Source organism: Hylobates moloch, unplaced genomic scaffold (assembly GCF_009828535.3).
Source record: "Hylobates moloch isolate HMO894 unplaced genomic scaffold, HMol_V3 SCAFFOLD_3, whole genome shotgun sequence".
NCBI lineage: Eukaryota > Metazoa > Chordata > Mammalia > Primates > Hylobatidae > Hylobates > Hylobates moloch.
This window is the reverse complement of record NW_026652278.1, coordinates 57,173,958-57,190,631: the sequence shown is the minus strand read 5'-3', so window position 1 is coordinate 57,190,631 and position 16,674 is coordinate 57,173,958. Positions and strand designations below refer to the sequence as shown.

Here is a 16,674-nt window from a genome sequence, read left to right as displayed (position 1 = left end):
CAAGTCCACATGACATGCTAGGCTCCCTGAGGTCTGGCCTCAGTCTACCTCATTTCCCACTAGACCTGTGCTCTCTTACCAAATCCAGACCATATCTGGTATTGGTATGTCCTTCCTTCCTACTTGCCTATGGCTTTGCTTCTGCCTAGGATTTTCTCATCTCTCACCCTCATCCATCCTTAGGTATTTTCAAGGGCCCCTTCTCCAGGACGCTTTCCAGGGTGGCTACAGGTCACCTTCACACTCATGCACTTCTTTCCACAGCTGGTTCCTGCCTCCCTCCTCAAGCCTAAATGTAGGCTCCAGGGCAGAGCCAAGCTCTTCTTCTTGCACATCTCTTCCTGCCATCCCTCCAGACTCCAGAGCCCTGGCTTTATCCACCTGGCTGTCCCCACTCCATTTTTAACAGCCCCTTTGCGACCAACGGTTCTTTTTGCTTTAGTTACAGAAAATGGGCCAAATATGAGAAAGTTTTAAAAACTGTAATAGTCCAAAGCTTTGCTCTAGAGATGGCAAGGTGGCAGCCTGTGGGCCACACCTGGACAGAAGACACATCTTGTTGGCCCACAGAGAGTGTTTTAAAAATTGGATTGGGCCAGACGCAGTGAGACAAGCCTGACCAACATGGCAAAACCTCATCTCTACTAACAATACAAAAATTAGATGGGCGTGGTAGCGCATGCCTGTAATCCCAGCTACTCAGGGGGGCTGAGGCAGAGAGAATCACTTGAACCCAGGAGGTGGAGGTTGCAGTGAGCCGAGATGGTGCCACTGCACTCCAGCCTGGGCGACAGAGCGAGACTCTGTCTTAAATAAATAATAAATAAATAGAATGGTCAACTAAAATCACATGAAAATCTAGGTTTCTGGCTTCTCTTGAAAAACAGAAAGATTTGGCAATATCTCAGAATGACATTCCTGCCCAGCAATGCTAGAAACTGAAGAGCATTTTATTTTTTTAATTAATTTTTTTTTTTTTTTTTACTAGAAACAGGATCTTACTCTGTTGCCCACGCTGGAGTGCAGTGGTGCAATCATGGTTCACACTGAACTCCTGGGCTCAAGTGATCCTCCCCGCTTAGCCTCCCAAGTAGCTGGGATTACAGGCATGTGCCATGGCACCTGGCTGAAGAGGAACACTTTAGAGGCATGCCTCAAACCGGTCGTGCGCTCCCCAGTTCCCCTGAATATCATATTGTCTCCCAGACCTGGCCCAGTCACTCATTGATCTTATCTGCCTGACCCAGAGGGCACTTACACCTGTGCCTCTGTGGCTTCTTTGTTCCTAGACAGTCAATGGAAGACCTCAAGGAGGAGGTGGCTTTTGAATGGGAGCTTGAAAGATGGATACAGCTGTTGCACAGTTTTATTTCACAGAGTAAAACCTTGGCTAACTTTACCACCCTTTTCTGATACTTCCCGTTTCCTCTACTTGTAAATAGGACAGCACAACGTTTCTGCCACCTACATTTTGGAATCAAGACAGCTTGAGTTCCCATTCAGTCTCTGTCATTTACCGGGTGAGTGAATTTGGAAACCCGGACAAGTTACTTAACCTTTGAGATCACCCTCCCGCAAAATGGAGACGACACTAGAATCTACCTCACAGTGATATTGTTGTGAAGAGTAAATAAAATGTCACATATTAATCTGTCAGGACCTAGTTTTACTATTATTTATTAATATTATTTTAAATGAGGGGTTGGCATTTTACGTAAGGGCCAGATAGTAAATGTTTTAAGCTCTGTGTGGTGTATAGTCTCTGCTGCAACTACCCAACTCTGCCACTACAGTGCGAAAGCTGCCAGAGACCATTTGTAAACAAGTGGGCATGGCTCTGTGCTAATAAAACTTTATTTACAAAAACAGGGAGTCCAGCCTGGCCAACATGGCAAAACCCCAACTCTACTAAAAAAATATAAAAATTAGCTGGGTGGGGTGGCACCTGCCTGCAATCCCAGCTACTCGGGAGGCTGAGGCACAAGAATCAATTGAACCTGGGCAACAGAGGTTGCAATGAGGCAAGACCATGCCATTGCACTCCAGCCTGGGTGACAGAGCGAGACCCTATCTCAAAAACAAACAAACAAGGCTGGGCACAGTAACTCATGCTTGTAATCCCAGCACTTTGGGAGGCTGAGGCGGGTGGATTGCTTGAGGTCAGGAGTTCAAGACCAGCCTGACCAACATGGTGAAACCCCATCTCTACTAAAAATACAAAAATTAGCCAGGCGTGGTGGCAGGCACCTGTAATCCCAGCTACTCCAGAGGCTGAGGCAGGAGAACTGCTTGAACCTGGGAGGCGAAGGTTGCAGTGAGCTGAGATCGTGCCATTGCACTCCAGCCTAGGCAACAGAGCGAGACTCTGTCTCAAACAAACAAACAAAAAAACAAACAAACAAGACAGGTAGTAGACCAGAGTTGGCCTATAGGCCTTAGTTTGCCTTAGCTTGCCCTGTTTTCAACCATCTCCATAGCCAAATGATGTACATTAGCTCTAAACATGCACCCCAGGTGTCTAGATGATACCTAGACCAATAGGTGCCTCCAGTGGGCAAATGGGCTTCTCTAACCTGGCTACTGAATTCACCAAGGCCAAGCCCAGCCCAGAAACCATTCTGCAGGGAGGTTGCACTCACCCTACACCTTGCCTAGAAACTTCCCAATCTTCACCCGCATATCCCTTTAGACCTCAACTCAAATGATATTTCTTCTAAAATGCCTCCCGAGACCTTTCAGACAAAATCATATACCCCGACACAGGCACATGTATTTTCCCTTCATCCCCTTGACCACATCACAGAATCACCCTTTGTTTGAGATAAGTTTATATACTATGCGTGTGGTCCCCACATGATGGTAAGCTCCATGGGGGCAGGATCTGCCTGGTTTTCCACCTTTCTCTCTCCAGTGCCCAGTGCTGGGCTGCACACAAAGGCATGCTGGAGGTACTGAGTCTGAGACTTCTGTGAAATGTGAGAAAGGCGCTATGTGGAGTTTAAAGTGCCCTTTGAAAGTGTATTATCTGTGTGTAGGGTATTACTATTATCTGGGTATCAGTCAACTGTGCAAGTCCCTAAACAGCAGGAAAGAAGCTTTCATGAAGACTCAATTAAAGAATACATCAATATATAGTGAAAGCCCCAATGCTGATGTTGAGAGTTCTCAATATATCCTAAAGTTATAATGAGAAACCAAGCTCGCCCACTGGTCTTGGCAGCATCGGGAGAACATGGGTTTCAATCCTGACTCTTGAGTCTCACCTATGTGTGACCTTGGGCAAGTTCCTTTAATCTCTGTTGGCCTCAGCTGCATCATCTACAAAGTATGGAAATGTCAAAATACTACGAACATAATAGACTATCCATGAGAATTAAATGAGATATTTTATTAATATTTAATTTATATGTTAATGTATTTGCAATGCCTGACATGTAAGTGGTCACTGAATTAATGGAAAACGTTGTGACTTTGACTTCATTGAAAACACTGTGGGTGAAAATTTTGCAGATGGTTTCGGGAAAGAGAAAGGTGGGGCATTTTCTCTGGGCTGTGAATACATAGAGAAGAGAAATCACTCTAGAAGGAAACGTGAATTCGGTTTTAAGACTACAATGTATGGAGATGGTTTTCCCTCCATTTGGGACAAATTAATCAAGTTGCTTCTTCCCTCTTACTACAGGAGAGAAAATGTGCTCTCTGAGAACAGAAATCTTTGTGTACTAGTCACTCATTCTTCACTATTATATCCCCAGCACAGAGAACTGATACATAGTAGGCACTCGCTCCTTTAACAGCACAGAGAACTGACACATAGTAGGCACATAGTAGATACACACTTCTGAATGATGAAACCATCCATGAGTATCAGATGTTGGCAGAAGTACCAATTCCATTTATTACCAACATTGCCACCTTTTGGCGAAGCTTTTCTTCAGCCAATACAAATAGCATTCCATTAGAGGGCCCTCCTGGCTTCAGGAAAAATTATAGAAATGAAGGTGATGTCCAGTCTGGGATCCTGAATATCAATCCTGGCTTCTGTGTAATCACTAACTCTCTGCTAAGTATCCTGTCATTCCAGGGCCGGGCGCGGTGGCTCACGCCTGTAATCCCAGCACTTTGGGAGGCTGAGGTGGGTGGATCACCTGAGGTCGGGAGTTCAAGACCAGCCTGGCCAACATGAAGAAACCCCGTCTCTATTAAAAATACAAAATTAGCCGGACATGGTAGTGCATGCCTGTAATCCCAGCTACTCAGGAGGCTGAGGCAGGAGAATGGCTTGAACCTGGGAGGCGGAGGTTGCGGTGAGCTGAGTTTGTGCCATTGTACTCCAGCCTGGGCAAAAAGAGCGAAACTCCATCTCAAAAACAAACAAACAAACAAACAAACAAACAAACAAAACAAAGTATCTTGCCATTCCAGTAAAGTCCATACTCTCCCTGAGTTGTTTTATAAAAGTGATGTTCCCCATGGCACCATGCACTGGCATAAGACAGGGCACTGGAATGACCTACCAAGAACACAGCCACGGGAAACACTTGCCTACTTTCCTCAGCGCATGACCTCAAGAGAGCAGCCCCGTCCCCTCAAAACAGCCGACCAGACTGCAGTGCCTGAGAACACTGAATCCTAGTTCCACTTCCGTCACTCGCTATAGTTCTGAGGACATGCCCAAGATTTTTCTGGGCCTTAGGTTCTGCATCTATTAAATAAAGAGGGCTGGATTTGTTCTCCTCAGTCTCTTTTATCTTGTTATCTTGTGAGTCTACAAAAATGTCCATTGCAAGTTAGTCATGAGCCTTTCTCTTAAATAACCATGGCAATTCTTCTTGACCATCATTATCAACAATAGCAAGGGACTTTAAGCTAGCCATGCCTAAAACCAAACATGTTGGCAGACAGCACAGCCAGAGAGACCAGCTTTACCAATGGATACACCAAAGTTCCAGCCAGGAAAAGGTCTCTGAGAACATTATCAACGACGTTTTCTGCATCTGACCTTCACTGGTCTGCCTTTTGCCTTGTATCACCAGCGTCTTTTCCACAATGCAAATTTCCAACCAGAACATTGCCAAAGTTGGGTAGTCACAGAAGGAAAACAACTAAACCTGAGCCTATCACATTCAGGAAAGTCTGAGGACAAGGGAATGGGTGAGAACATTTTTATTCTCTGATACTGTATCTGGCTAATTTGCCTTATTTCTAGTGATATTCTGAGCTGAGCTCAAACCAGATAATGGCAAGCAAAAACCAAAGGGAAAACAGTATTCTGTCAAAACTGTTTCCATCTCATCTTCTGTTAGAGAGCTTAGGGCAAGCCTAGTGACAAGCAACTAGAGGGTAACTTGGCTTGTTATCTCTGCAGCATGTGAGACTTCCCTTGGAAGGGTTAAAAAAAACCGTATGTACATATGCGTAATGTATACAGAGATAACAGGACAAGTTATCTGTATGTGTGTGTGTGTGTGTGTGTGTATATAAACATGCACATATATACACACATAATTATATATATGCCTATATACATATTTTTATTTTCTCCAGCTTTATTGAAGTATAATTGACTAACAAAAATAGTATACATTAAAGTATACAATATGATGGTTGTATATATTTAAGGTATACAATGTGATGATTTGATGTACACACATATCATGAAGATTACCACAATCAAGTTATTAACATTCATCACCTCAGTTATCCTTTTTTGATGTGGTAACAACACTTAAGATCTACTCTGTGAGCAATTTTCAAGCATACAATACAGTATTATTAACTATAGTCACTATATTATACATTAGATCTCCAGATACAAGATGAACACATATATATATGATGAATATCTTATAACTAAAAGTTTGTACCATTTGACCAACACTCTATATATACACATTTTAAAAACATATTCCTCCCTTAAGAAGAATACACGGTATTAGTGAGTTTAAATTATTTGCACTTAGTTCTTTGTCTCCAGTTATACTGCGTTCCTTTGTGCTTGTGAAACAACATATGCTTTAATTAGCAAATATCTGTAAATAATTTACTTGCTTTTCAAATACAATAGAACAATGGAGTCGATTTTCACATACATTTACCAAGCAAGTATCCTGGGTCATAATCCAGACTCTCTCGTTGTTCAATAACTATATCAAGCTGTCTAACTCCTGCTGCCCTCCTTGGTGGAGGGTTGGGGTAGGGGGTTAGAAACCCAAGTTCCAGTAGCAACATTTCATTTTGCAAGACCCCAGCAGGCAAGCACAGATAGTTGTCCAGCTCATGCTAAAACAAACTCTTACACTCTCTAACCCTAGAACCTTCCTTAAGGAGCATGGAAATGAGCCAAGGGCGAAGGGCATTGGAATAATGACGGCAAGACAAAGGCACCCTTCTGCCCACTGCCCCCCAAGCCCCGAGAGCATGAGCCAAAAAATATAAGGCACAATGTATGGCCTATGAATCACAGAACTTCATCTAGGCTTTGCAGGGTTGAAACTGGGTGCCGCGCATGCAGTGCAAAGAAGGATGTTAAATCAAATGAGAATGACTACTCCAGGACTGGAGGCACTATTATTTTGAATAAGATTGAAAAGGCCAGAAAAAGCAATTCAAAAACATTTCAATTATGTATTTCCTAGAACTACATCTTTGAGCAACTAATGCAAATGTTACCACCACAATAAAACTTCTTCCCACATATAAAACAGGTTGAACAGCATATACTTTATATATCATACGCATATTTTTGACTATTAATAAAAAATTCTAAATCTATGTATGCTTTACTCTCGTAAGCAATACAGTAATTATGATTAAGGGACAAGCAGCACAAAAAGAGCCAATTTATCTTACTCGTGCTCAGGAATACTATTGTGTAACTAAGCAACTAAAGACAAAATATGGTCTAATTAATTCACTCCTATGCTTATTTAAAAGACACAATTAGAACATTTTTATTTTCCAGCTTGCACAGTAGCTCAACATGCTTGAGGGTGTAGAAAGCAAAGCCCATTATTCTCAAAGACAAGAGTTTAATGTTTAGTGCCACTGATCAGGCTTAGAACTCAACTATGGGGTGGAAGGGGTGTTTCATAGCCCGGGTGTGCTTGGAGTCATGAGAAAAGAAAGGTGGGGGAAAAGATGTTTATGGGGTCACTAGATTGACTAGCAACATTTGGCCTCTGCTGCCTGGGGTTCTTACTGGGGCACAGGAATGGAGATGTGCCTGTGATGTTGATGGTCATATGCCAAGGACACACGCCACTGTGCGTCTTTTTATACAGCCACAAAGATCCTACAGAAAATTCGCGTAATTAAACCACCCATCCTAGTCTGCGTGATAAATGTCAAATATCCATCTTTAACGCTGCTAACAGTGCATCTGATTTTAAAAGCAGAATTAATTTACCCAAGTGTGTGCGAGAGATTGATGCCATTAGCATGATTCTAAAGCACCCTTTCAATAATCATCATCACCTGTGTGTTTGAAATGTGTTGTCGATACTGATGCTCATAGTCCAGGGCATGAGGGATGTATGCTGGAGGGCTAAGGCCAAGGTTCTTATCTCCAGCAAGTCAGTGAGGAACACAATGTGGCCAGAAAAATGCATCCTTGGATTTGTGCGAGTGTAGATTCTTCAAGAAATGAGGGAATCCATGACCACATCTCTGAGAGGCGAATGAATTTTTAAGCCAACAATCGATAAATTTGTTTTAAATTTCCTTAAAAGCCAAGGCAACGGGTAGTCACTAGCTACAATATTATTCTGAGTAGAAGATGGCAAATATCCAACTACACTGGCTATAAAAAATGACAAGCGAATGCATTTGGTTCAAGCAATTATATTCTGGATATTGGTGAAACTAGACTTTGATAAATGAGCTTGAGTCATATATCACTAGATGCCACTATGAACAATGGCATGCTTTATTAATAATTAATAATGAAGTATTTACATGTATGGATTCTTGTATTTCATAAAAATAACATTTCTTTAGTATGTGCCTGACAGTCTAATTGTCAAGAGAGGTTTTAATTGCTTACAATTTTGAGGCACTATCAAACATGTGGCCTAGTTAAGACCATCAGCCTGAAAAACATGGTGGCTCGTATGAAATGCCAACCAACACCAGGCGAGGAGTGAATCTTCTTTCCTAAGTCTAGTCTTTTCACAGGTTGCTACCCCAAAGCCCTGACTTTTTATGGGTTGACTGCTGAGACTGGAAGATTACCCAATGAAACAGAGATGCTGCCTCCAGTCTAATCATTCAAATATTTGCTTATTTCTTTGGTGAGTGCCCCTATGAAAAAAACCACTTCCCATGTTTTCACATTCTACAGTGCAAAATGACTACAGACTTTGGAAGAGAAAGAAGCGTGAGATGGGGTCGTGGATCTGGCCCACATGTGGATGACTGGTCACTGGTCATCTGCCCGAAAGAAACTGGGTAAAGCTTAAAAAAGGTAGACTGTGTGCAAGAAGGCATTTTAATTATGTGGTTCAGTCACTCAAAAAATACTCACTGATAGCCGGGCGTGGTGGCTGACGCCTGTAATCCCAGCACTTTGGGAGGCCGAGGTGGGCGGATCACGAGGTCAGGAGATGGAGACCATCCTGGCCAACATGGTGAAACCCCGTCTTTACTAAAAATACAAAAAATTAGCCGGGTGCGGTGGTGGGCGCCTGTAGTCCCAGCTACTCTGGAGGCTGAGGCAGGAGAATGGCGTGAACCCGGGAGGCGGAGCTTGCAGTGAGCCGAGATTGCGCCACTGCACTCCAGCCTGGGTGACACAGTGAGACTCCGTCTCAAAAAAAATAAAAATAAAAATACTCACTGAATAGCACTAAATATTGCAGAGGACCCAGAGGTGAATAAGGCACAACTGCCTGCTCCTGAGAACAGCACTATGGTGGGGGGAGCATAGGGTCAGGTGACAAGGTAAAGGAAAAGAACACAGATAACTACAAGGCACAAGGTATAAAGTGCACAAGAGGTTACAACCAACCACTGGACTCTAAGCTCCCTGGGAGCAGTGATTTTTGTCTGTCTTATTCATGCTGCATCCCCAGGGCCTAGAATAGGATCTGGCACATAATAGGTGCTCTACAAATATGTGTCCAGGAAGTGATAATTCAAAGATGAAGACAGTACTTTCTAATTTCTGGAAAGATTAAGAAATGCTACAAATAAATAGTGATCTCAGTTCATCTCAACTTAAACTAAGGAACCCAGATGGAAAGAGTCTGATGGCCTTATCTGTGATCACTGTCTGTCTACAAAGGCAGTCTGGGAACTCCTTGAGGGCAGAGGCCATTCTTCTTCTTCTTTTTTTTTTTTTTGAGATGGAGTCTTGCTCTGTTGCCCAGGCTGGAGTGCAATGGTGCAATCTCAGCTCCCTGCAAGCTCTGCCTCCCGGGTTCACGCCATTCTCCTGCCTCAGCCTCCCAAGTAGCTGGGACTACAGGCGCCCACAACCACGCCCGGCTAATTTTTTGTATTTAGTAGAGATGGGGTTTCACCATGTTAGCCAGGATGGTCTCAATCTCGTCATCTGCCTGCCTCGGCCTCCCAAAGTGCTGGGATTACAGGCATGAGCCACTGTGCCTGGCCGAGGCCATTCTCCTTAATCTCTTGTATCCAAGTGCCAGCACACAGTAGGTTTTCAATCAACATCTGAGAAATTTAATGAATTCTTTTTCCAAAAAACATGATGGTTGGGAGCCTTCCTTTGGATGCCTATGACATGTATTATCAGCACAATTTACTGACGTGTTGTGTCTCATATTGCTTTTACATTTTTAGACATGTTGATCTCATCTCCTTATCAAGATCGATAAATTTATTCAGAAAAAGGGTCACATCGCAAACCATTTTGCATCCATCTCTTCACCTAGCAGAGTACTGAGCACATAGAACTTCATGAGTAGTTTTTTATTAACTCAAGATAGACAATACTAATATTGGGTAAAGTTTCAATCTTAACCATACAAAATATAATTTAATATTATTTCACTCATTCTCAAATTTTAATGTCCTAGAATCAATGGTGAAATTGGATTGGATATGTAAACGTTAATGATATAATATTAATGTACAATTTCTTATAGTACTTAAGTTTCTTATATTTCTGATATTACTGGTTCATGGCCAAAACTCGAGTAAGAAAGAAAAATAGGTACACAATCATCTACCTTATTGCAGATCAACCGCATAGGCCAGGGGTCAGCAAAGTTTTTCTTTAGAAAGCCAGATAATAAATATTTCTACTTTGTCAGCGATCTGGTAACTGTCAAAACAACTCAACTTTGCTGTTGGAGCCTGAGAGCAGCCATAAACAAATTAGCATGGCCACATTCCAATAAAACTTTATTCACAAAAACAGACAGTGGGCCAGATTTGGCCTTCAGGCCTTACTTGGCTGACTCTTGTCACAGTCCAGTAATTTCTCTCCATGTAATTCTTTACATTCTTATCTTTGTTCTAAAAGGCCTGCTTGGTAGATAGTAAAGATAATTCCTTTTCTTAGCTTAAGATGATTACTAAAAATAAATAATAACTATTGTAAGTGCAACCATTATTCATTGAACTCTCATGTGTAGGTACTATGCTAGATTCCAGACCCTTTTCATTATTATCTCTGATTCCCAGCACAGTTGAGACCATTAAATCCATTTTACAGAGGAAGAAACAGAGGCTTAAAAAAGTTAAAGCAATTCTCTAAGGCCAGTGTAGTCATTTAAGAGGTCTCAGAAATCTCTAAAAAATTACCTTATGTATATAGACCAAGACTGAGGAGCTATCCAAAGAGAGAGCAAGACTAATCCAGCAACTTCTAGATTCCAGAATGTGTCTAACTCCAGATATGATCAAATCAGGCAATCTTTTGGAAAAAAAAAAATCCTGTTGATCCAGTTGACAGTTTACTTCTGCAGTAAAATGTAAATCCTTAAGACACTTTTTATTTTGGTGACACAGCTAAAGCCAACATAGAGATGAAAGATAGCCTGATTTGGTAGGATTTGGAAGCCCACGTGTCCTAGCAAACTAACCTAGGTGCCATTCCCTCACACGGAAAAACTTTTCAGTAAGCTCCATGGTAGTGGTTTCAAACCTCAGTGAGAATAATGCTAATATTAATGATAATAACAACAGTCAACCATTATTGAAGTATCTACTATGTGTCAACTTTGGGTATATGCATTTTACATATATTAACTTATTTAATCCTTAAAATAATCCTAGGAAATAAGGACTGTATTTCCACTTTACAGATGAGAAAACGGAGGCACAGAGAGTTTAGAATTTGCCCAAGATCACACAGCTAGACTGAGACTGTTTAAATATTTAAAATTCAGACTCCTGGACCCAACTCTAGAAATTCTATTTGAGTAGATTTCAATAGGGGCCCCAGAACGTGGATTTTTAGCATTTTTTAATTCAATAGTGAGGCTGGTGATAACCAAATCACTTTTTAGAAATCCAGAATGCATGCTAGAATCTATAACATCCAGGTATGCCTGATCTTGACTCCTGGACATCATTAGCTTAGCCATCCACAAGCACAGTTGGAGGTGACCAGCAAACCTTCTTGTAAAATCCCAGCGATGGCTGGTCAGGCTGAAATCCAAGCTTGCATATCCACCCATTTTAAGAGGGTATATTGCCAATAGATTAAGCACTTGGCAATTGGAAAATGAATGTAATCAGAAGTTATCCAGTAACAGAACCAATTACCCGCCTACTTTGCCATTTTCCTCCTCTGAAGAGCTACTGGCTGAATGTGGCAATTGTAAGTAATTACTAAAGACATTTAACTCCTTGCACATGGCCCTGCTATTCATTTTCATGGTAATTTAAGATGGTATCATTTTTAGGTCCAAGAACCTCCACACAGACACAAAATTTTTTTTATTGTTTATAAAGTTAAGAATATCTAGAACAAAGGTCACTATAATCATAATTCTTTTCTATTTAAGTACTTTACAGTACATAAAGCTCTTTTGCCTATAAATCCTCTTGATCTTCACCAACAATCTATAGTATCCCTACTTTGTTCCCATTTTGCAGCTGAAGAAACTGAGGCTCCAAGTACTTATGGTTGTTCAAGATTAAGCAAATAGCAAGCTGCAGAATCAAAATGTGACTTTCTTGAATGCTTTTCCTCAACACTAGTTGCCAACACTGGAAGTATTATATATGAAGGCATTGGTGTATATAAGCATATAAATCATCACCATCATCATTAAAGTGAATAGTAAGTTGTTAATGCTCATTAATAACTATTAAAATATAACTGTTATCATTATATACCACTGATTAGAATTAGCTTAACTTTACAGGATAAGGATAGTTTTGCTACCTAGACATCTGGTGACCTTTGGCAAAGCTGATTAACTAGTTACAATTCTAAAATGTCTGAGGGACTGTTCACATTAGTACACACTTCTAGAATATAATATGATGCATTCAAGCTCTGCTTTCAAGGGTAGGTTTCACTGGGGAGAAAAGATAACCTTGAATTTCAAGGAGGCCTGGGTTCTAGCCTGGTGACCTTTGACAAACCACATAACCTTTGCAAGTCTATGTCCCCATCTGTAAAATGGGTGTACAAAGTCCTGCCTTATCCAGCCTCCCACAATTATTACAAAAATCATGAGAAAATATTCCAAAAAAAAAAAAAAAAACCCTCTGCAAATCACAGCAAACCACACAGGGACGCTATTTCTAATCTTGCACAATGATCATTTTTCTGCTTTTAGAACTGACGTCTTTACATTTCAAGAAATCATAAAAAGGCAGAATGATTCTCTTAAACCAAAAAAAGCATACTGAGTCCTGGCTGTCCTTTTGAAATGGATGCTGATGTCAGCTCAATCAAGAAATTATTAACCTCCATTTGGTTACTTAAAATAAACTGTACTGGCTGATTAAATGTGCTGAACATTTTCTCCAAGTAGCAGTGCATATCACCAAGAAACCTTTCTCTTTCAGTTACACATTGCAAATGGCAAATGCATCATTCAAAACTAGTTAAAATCAATAATAAAAATCATTTAAATGTATATAAACAAGTTAATGGAGTAAGTGAAAACAAAGCAAATTTCTTAATGAGAGGACCCTGTTGCCCCCTCTAGGTGCCAGCAGTAAATGCTGGTTTCTGTAAGGCTCTCCTCCAGAGGAGACTGCTGCTGCTATTCTGCTAATGAATGACTAACTTAGGCCAGGGGGGATATGACATCACCAGGGTGGAAAACCGATCTGCACTGGGAAACTTTCTACCTGCTTTACATTTGTCATAATTATTTTGCACAATGCAGCCTGCATTTGCATAATTTTGAGGTGTGTCATTATCTCAATTGAAAATTGTTTTAATATGGCTGAATAATTCACAATGACATCAGCCAAAGTCCTAATGAAATATACAAGTATAATCATACAGCTAATTACCAGCCGTGTTAGCATTAAAAAACAAATCATGTATAATATTAGACGATGTATATGCAGCTGAGGATTATAAATAGAGCCATCTCCCTCCGCAAACCCCCTAGAGTTTACTTTTAAATGGCAAGATTAATTTTCTCAGGTATGGCTCATATAGCAGTGACGAAATGCACAGATCATTACAATGGTTCTCTTTCAATTCCCCATAATGAACAATTAAAAAGAAATCGTGTATTTAAAAATATATCTATTCACTGTCAACACTTCTAGCAGATGCAACGTTTGGCAAATATGGCCTTTATTCTTAAATCAGAATTCACCATTTAATTACACCAACAAAAATTAAAACTGTACCAAGTGGGGTCAACTCAGGGTCTTTAAAAAATATTCCAATTTCAATCCCCTCCCCCGCCAAAAAAAAAGAGTGACCACAAAATATCCCATAAAACACTGAATAATTTCCTCCTGGACTTAGTCAGAAGTCTATTAGGCACCAGTTCTTTTCTGGATATTTAATCCTTCCCTTTGCCAGATCACAGGCCATGTTGAAGTAATAAATTTGAAAAGCAAATAATAAGAAATCAGGAGGGGGAGGAGGAGGAAGACAGCTGCGCAGGAAAGTTGGGTCGGGGGAGGGGGCCGAGCCAGACCTTGGGAGGGAGAAAGAGCTCAACCTGTTGGTAGGTTGCAGGATTTTTCACAGTATTTCCAAACAACACCTTTTTAAAATTGCAGGCGGACGTCGGGAAATATGAACATCTAAAAACCAAAGCTGGCCGGGGAGGGTGGAGGGGCGAGGTGAGCGGGGAGGTGGGAGGGGCTTATTTCCGAAAAGGCAGATTCGAGGGCGAACGTTTCGACGAACTCCAGTAATTAACCGGCATAGACCACTGACGAGTAATTCGATCCTGGGGAGAGGGAGTGAACTGGCAATGCCAAAAGTACTATCAACTCCATCAGACCGAGGAATTCTGGAAGGACTGGCAGCTCCGAGCCCCGGGATGAGTTAAACGGGAAGCCATTCATTTAACAAAAAGATCCTTAGATCCTTACACCTACCTCGAAAGCTCGAGAGCCTGGCACAGCACTAGCTGCCCTCAAAAGTCTGTTTGATTACCCTGCTCTCGCTTTGGCAACACAAAGCCTCGCCAGGCGGCAGTGCGCCCTCCCTCCCCGCTGCGCCGTGGGCACAGACTCCCCAAAATAGTTCCCCTCGGTAGGTACCACGGCGCTGAGGTCGGTCAGCTGACGAGGGGAGCCCGCAGAACTGCGGTCACACATGAAATGACAGAGCCGAAGGGAGGCGGCCGCCCCGGCGCCCAGTGACAGCCGGCTCACCTCCGGCGTCCTCCCGGGAGCGCAGCGAGCGCCCCCGCGGCCGCCCAGAAACGTGCCGGGGAGGCTCTGTCCCCTCCCCGCCCTCCCCGGAGCGCCGTCTGGGCACGGAGAACGCTGGACCCGCAGGGCCAGTGGGCAAGCACACACCCCTCTGCCCTCCCCTCCCCCGCCCCCGTCCCACACAACCCCAAAGATCGCGCAGGAGGACGTCCACTTTGCGTGGAGTAATTGCAAACTAGAATATCAAATGGCTTGTCCGGGGGGAGGGGGAGTGGGCGAGAGATAGTTGTTAATGCTTAACGTGTTTGTGCCTGTTACACCACCGCTTTGAAATCCGCCCGGGCAGATCTGCAAGTTATTTGAATGTATTATTCCAGTACCTGTCATTTATCACTTTATTCAACACGTCTTTGCCAACTCAATAGCTTTTGATCTCATTCTGCCTCCATTTCGTAATTTCCGCCCTCTTAAACATATCAAATACTTACTTAAAAAAAAGAGATAACAATATCGAAACCCACCGAAAGAAATCCACCCAGACACGACCGAGCCAGACACGAAGGTAAATTTTCAAAAGGCAAAAAATATAAAAAGCATGTGATGTTCAAGAGGCAATAGCAGGAGAGCAAATGAACACACACACACACACACACACACACACACACACACACACACACACATCCTTGAACAAAACCCTTCTCGAACAAGTTATTTGATCTTGACTAAAATCAGCAGTTGGATCCTCTTTGTAAAGCTGACAGCCAAACTCTGACAATGGCAAAATACTCGAGCCCCAGCTAGTGGCGCTACCCCTTTAAAAAAGGAGTCGATCCTGCTCGCCTGCAGAAGTGAATACAGTATTTTCAAGCTTGCCCTGTAATAAGCATTACTAGGGGGGAAAATAATAAAGAAAGAAGAGGGGGACAGACAGGTTTACCACCTCGCCATGGTCGCTATTTCTGCCCTGGGGAGTGTCTTCTGGGAGGAAATAAAGTTTAGAGCTGGATAAAAGTTGCCGGCTGGTCCTCTCTTCCCACAACAGCTGGAGCTCCGCTATGCAAATCGGATCCTTTGGCGTACATCTTACAAAGAAAAAGTCGCCAAGGGACAAAATTCTTGGTTTGCCTTCAAGGTGGAATTGAAAAGCCTTGTAGAAAATGTAAGGTCCGTGCAAGCCACACGGTGAGCCGACCCACTGCAGGGGGGGAAAAAAACACCAAATAAATAATGTAGCCATCAGAGCACAAACATCTATTCCCAGACACATTTACACACAGACATCCACTCTCTTAATACAGACGACCCAACAGATATAACGCTGGGTGGAAAAATAATAGCGCCCACAAATTTTCTGCCTCCCTAAAAAAAAAAAAAACTCAGGGCCCCCCACCGCCACTTCGCCCCACCTCCCCATTTGAGGCGGTAAAATTACATTATGTATGTATGATCAGTGCAGGGATTTTTTTAAACAATAAAAATGATTTTGGGGGATGCAGAGGGTAAAAGTTTGGTGAAAAGTTTGTGGGGGGTGTGGGTGGGTGCAGGGGTGTGGGTGAGCTGGGGGGTTGGGGGGTGCCGGGGGGTGCCGGGATCGGAGGAGCGGAGGAGAGCGAAATACCTGGAGTGAGTTGGGCTCCATCTCGACGTTCTGAATTGATTGAACTCAACATTCTCTCCAAACTTGTTGGCTTGAATGGATTGCATCAGGTCCTGGCAGGGAAACGCATTCTCTGCCTTCAGCCGGCGTAATGTCTCAATATAAAACTGAGCTCTTGCCTCCCTTTGGGTACCGAAATGATTGAAAATATGTCCTAATATTTCTATAACGACTCAATTTTCAGCTCCTGAAAAAAATATGTGGGTTTTCTTCCAAATATGGATTGATCAAATTCA

At 42.4% G+C, this 16,674-nt stretch overlaps 1 protein-coding gene across 3 annotated transcripts in view; it reads right to left on the bottom strand.

Moving 5' to 3' along the window:
* ARID5B (AT-rich interaction domain 5B) overlaps nucleotides 1-16,431 on the bottom strand; it is a 195,221-nt gene extending 178,790 nt beyond the window's left edge. For 2 of the 3 annotated variants that reach the window (XM_032138076.2, XM_032138102.2), the window contains exon 1: nucleotides 15,722-16,046. In XM_032138076.2, the coding sequence (XP_031993967.2) occupies nucleotides 15,722-16,018 (297 nt within the window). In that variant the 5' untranslated portion in view covers nucleotides 16,019-16,046. Of the gene's footprint in view, nucleotides 1-15,721; nucleotides 16,047-16,399 lie in introns of those variants that run through there. The other variant, XM_032138093.2, reaches the window with a different exon arrangement.
* Nucleotides 16,432-16,674: the final 243 nt, after the last annotated feature.